The sequence below is a fragment of the Gavialis gangeticus genome, unplaced genomic scaffold (genome assembly GCF_001723915.1).
Source record: "Gavialis gangeticus isolate Ggan-Ray unplaced genomic scaffold, GavGan_comp1, whole genome shotgun sequence".
Taxonomy (NCBI): Eukaryota; Metazoa; Chordata; order Crocodylia; family Gavialidae; genus Gavialis; species Gavialis gangeticus.
This window is the reverse complement of record NW_017729031.1, coordinates 108,931,615-108,935,994: the sequence shown is the minus strand read 5'-3', so window position 1 is coordinate 108,935,994 and position 4,380 is coordinate 108,931,615. Positions and strand designations below refer to the sequence as shown.

Here is a 4,380-nt window from a genome sequence, read left to right as displayed (position 1 = left end):
CCTTCCGACCCTTAATCTATGAAACTATGAAACTATGACTGTTATTCCCTTCCCAGCTCCCTGCCACGTTACCTGCTAAGATGTTGCATGTGACAAAAGTGAGAGACAGGCCCATTTTTACCATCCTCTAATTCAGGATGCCTCAGTTTGGGGTGCATAATGTTGTCCCCTGGGGCCTGATTTCCCATGGCACCTTTGAGCCCCAGGAAAGATATTAGATAGTAGCAGGTGTGGATGCTCAGCCCTGTGCTGGAAATGTGGACTCCTGAGCACAGAGGTGAGCATGGTCACAGGGAACTGCACCCCAGGACTCATGTCTGCTTGAGCTAAGGGCCTGCACTCAGGTGTAGTCTCTGGAAACAGATGGGAGTCTAGACCCATGGCAAACCATAGCCATGTCTTGGGCTTAGCCTTTTCCTCACTATTGAGTAGATCCAGCTGAGCAGCCACACAGCCCCAAAAAGGCTCCCTGGCCCGCTGCAGCCCTGAATGCCAGCAGCATGGAGAGCAGCCTCTGCCAGAGTTTCCATTCTGGAGTCCTGAGGGAGCAGCCCAGAGTAAGGGTCCAGACTCACCAGCATGCTTGGGGCAAAGGAACAGCAGGGTCACTGCCCTACAGCACAGATCAGCAATCACACCTCAGAAAAGGGCCAGTGCTGGAGCTGGAGAATGGTCCAACCCTTTTATAGGCCTGAGCATGAGCTGGGAATCTTAGTCCCATCACACCGAAGGGCTGAGGAGAAGCCAGTGGCAGTGTTTCCAGCTGGATACTTCCAACCATCCCTGCCAGGTGAGGGTCACAATACCTGGCTGTCTCCCACCCAAGGTAGGAATGGAGGACACTGCCCACAAGAGGATGCTGGAAAGAGGTTTATTGCAGAGCAGGAAGCAGGAGGAGCTCAGGGTTTGGAGTGGGTGCGCTATGCTGAGAGTGGCAGAAGCATCTCCCCATCTCCCAGAGAGCACAGCTGGGTGCAGGGCTGTGCCCTCCATGCCTGGTGCCTCAGTAGCCATTGGCACTTGCCTGGAAGACTGATCAGCCTCTTCTTGGGGTGAAAATCAACAGGGACACACCAGCCTCCAGCCCCAACCACAGAGTGGGTTTGGGCAGCATCCATTTCAGCTCTTCTCCCCCTTTATCCAACAGTGGACAGTGTTTTCTGGGGCTAAGACATGGGCTGTGCAATGTTGTGTCTCTGTCTGCTCTAGCTGTATTAGTTTGGTACTGGGATACTGCACACCAAGTGGGCCACTGAGACACAGGAAGGGACCTGGGCCCCAGATCCTTGGTGGGAGGACACCAATCCAAGCAGAGCAGGGCCACTGGAAGAGAAGATCTCTGCATGGCAGGATCCTGTGAGGACATGAACTTAGTCTGGGAAAGGAGATACCTCTTGTGGGGGAGAGGTGGGACTCTGTGTGCCAAAGGGGGGATGTGGGGCACAAGTAGGACAGGACCAGTCTGTCTGGAGGAGGCAGCAGCTCTGCTCCTGTCTGCTCAGGGTGGAGCCCTGGGCACGGGCTGGGGAGAGACCAAGCAGGGACAGGAGCACAGGAAAGGGGACTGGGCTCCACTGGGGGACATATCAGTCCAGGTGTTCTCTACTGGCCCTGCTCTGCCTGGGATGCCCCGTCCTTGTCACTCGTTAGGTCCTCTTCATTCAGGAGTGGCCGCTTCCTCTTGAAAAAGCCCATCTGCAGTAGAGGACAGAATGGTTATTAACAGGTCTCTGACATCCCCAGACTGCACACCCCCAGAGTGGCCTGGGCCAGGAGTCATCCCTACTCTGGGGCCCCACTGAGCTAGTTGGGGTCAGTTCCGCAGGAGATCATGCCACACACCAGACTTGTCTCCCCAACGACTGTGCCCCCACTGCCAGACCTGGGCTAGGCTGCTCTCCCCATAATCATCCTGTCCCAGCAGGCCCCTTGAGTGTAGGTGACATGCTGGTGTCTGAGGCCTCACCTTCCACATGACAAAGATAAAAAGGGCTAAGAGCAGCAGCCCCGCCAACACAGCCAGCACTATCCACCAGGTGGGGATCTCCTTCTTGCCATCGGGGCTCACCCGCAGCAACTGCGTGTCAGCCTGGAGAGGGAAGACAAATTAATGCCTGGGCCAACAGCAGGGTCTAAGGTGGCCACTGTGGGGCCTGCTGAACTCAGAGCTGATTCCAAATGACCCCAATGGCATGATGGGCTGGGATCCCCCACACCAGCCAGGCCCACAAGGGGCTCAAAGTCTCCATCCCAGGTGCATTACCCACATCAGCTTAGCACTACCCCCTGACCCTGCAGTACCCCTCACTTTGTGTCATAGCCTCCCCCAGGGGACAAGGGAGCACTGGCCAGTGCAAGACAGGCCACCAGAGCAGGACTCTAAGTCCAGCACAGAGGCTGGCTTCAGTCCCTGCCAGCCCCTGGTGCCCTAGCCAGGAGGCACCAAATTTCTGCCAGCTCCTGGTGCCCTCCCAAACCATGCTTCCACCCACACTGCCCAATGTCACTGCCATCCCCCAGTGTAGATGCAGGAGCTCCCTCTCCCTAAGCTTTGGAACAAGCTCTTGTATGTGACCAATGGGGACCAATGGGAAATGGCCTCCCCTGCTGGTCTTGGTCTTGTGAGTGCCAGGGACAAGGCCTAAGCAACAAGCACCACAGCTCATGGTTTCAGGGTCAGCACCAGCCCTGGAATCTGGTCTAACAGAACCAAGCCAAGGCAGCCAGACTCCCCTGAGCAGGACCACTCCGCTGGTGCTCCACCAGGCCACCCACCAGCACAGATCATGGGGCCATGTGCAGCTCTTTCTTCCCACCCTCAGACCGCAGCAAAGCCCCAACCCAAATGCTAAGCCCAATGCAGTCTTTACCTGAAACACAGTTCAGCTCCCACCCCAAGTCTAGCCCTTTCCCCACACAAATGCTAGCCTTAGCCGGTGACCCTAATTTCAAACTTAGCCTAAACCCCTAGCCTTCATCCCAACTGACTTAACCCTCCTCTAACCCATGCCCAATCCTAACCCTAACACCAGCCCAGACCACTAACTTGGAAGGGTTCTACTTGGCCCCCTCCCCCTTTAAAGACCCAGGGACGTACTGTGGCACTTCCACTTGGCAAGACTTCAGGTTGGATCCGGTATGGCATCGCAGAGACATTGTACCAAGCCTGGGACTGGACGATGAACTGGTCATGGGGACGCTGTGTTGAGAGAAGCCTGTGAGGGCAGCCTGAGAGTCCAGTTGGACACTGGCAGGAGCATAGTGCCAAAGATGCACCACAGCCTGTGCTGCCTCAGCTGTGTATGTGAGGTAGTGATTGTCCCTCATTCTCACTGCTGGTCCTGGGAAGTCCCAGCAGCACCAGGTCCTGTAGCCCGCCCCCCAAAAATCGCCTCTGCTCTGGTGTTGGGGCAAAGGCTCTGAGGTGGCAGGCTGTGGCCCCTGGCTGTGAAGAACAAGTCCTGCTGTTCCATGCACACACTTGGCTGGACAGGAAGTCTCCTGATACGGGGAGACTTACTCCCTTGGCACAGCAGTCCCAAATGGCCTGCCTTGCTGGGGGGACCACAACCTGGGTTCCCAGGCCTGTGACTGATTTGAAGTGGATGCTCAGCATCTCTGAAAAGTGGACCATTCCTTGTGCCTCCATTACCCCAGAGGTCAGCCTGTGCCCCTGGGAGACTGTCAAGTCAGTGCCATGAATGTACGTGTCCATCACGGCAGCACACACTGAGGATGCAGCCCTGGTGCTGTTCCTAGGTGGGTAGGCAGGGCCCTTCCCAACACAAGACATTGGAGCCCTGAGACAGAGCCACTGGTGTCCCAGCTCATGGATGACAGCAGGTCCTGTTCCCACATCCCTCACATTGGGGCAACTCCAGTGTGATCCAGGAGATCCCTCTAGATTTACAGCACCATGACCATGGATGCAATAAGGTTCCTTGGGACCCTGCTCTCTCCTGGGGCAGAAGAGGGGCAGGAGGAACCTCAATCATGCAAGGAGGGCTGTAGGGCAAAGGCAGGCTGCAAGGGGCCCCGCTGCCCCTAGGAGGGACAAGAGGAGGGCATAGGACCCTGCTTCCATGAGGGCTCTGTGCTGGGACCAACCTACCTTCATGAAACTCTCCATCCACAGGATGGCATGCACGGTCACCATGGCTCTCTGGTCCTTCTCCAAGCTCTCCACATAGCAAGTGATAGTCACACAGGGCTGGCTGCTACAGTTCTGCAGAGATGGAGTTAGTCACCACTTTGCTGTAGTCCAGTCCAGTACATCCCTGATGCTCCCCATCTCCTGCCAGCAGCATGGCTGGACCTAGAACCTGGGGGCAGTAGGCTGGAGTGGGGGAGGGGGGGGTGAGTTCATCCCCTCTGGATGCT

At 56.6% G+C, this 4,380-nt stretch overlaps 1 protein-coding gene across 2 annotated transcripts in view; it reads right to left on the bottom strand.

Annotated features, from left to right (window-relative positions):
• Positions 1-857: 857 nt before the first annotated feature.
• Positions 858-4,380, bottom strand: part of ITGA2B (integrin subunit alpha 2b) — a 27,717-nt gene continuing 24,194 nt past the window's right edge. For both annotated transcript variants that reach the window (XM_019523553.1, XM_019523555.1), the window contains 4 exons: positions 4,112-4,225; positions 3,098-3,199; positions 1,967-2,089; positions 858-1,695 (listed from right to left, as the gene is read on the bottom strand). In XM_019523553.1, coding sequence (XP_019379098.1) covers positions 1,603-1,695; positions 1,967-2,089; positions 3,098-3,199; positions 4,112-4,225 — 432 coding nt within the window. In that variant the 3' untranslated portion in view covers positions 858-1,602. The remainder of the gene's footprint in view (positions 1,696-1,966; positions 2,090-3,097; positions 3,200-4,111; positions 4,226-4,380) is intronic.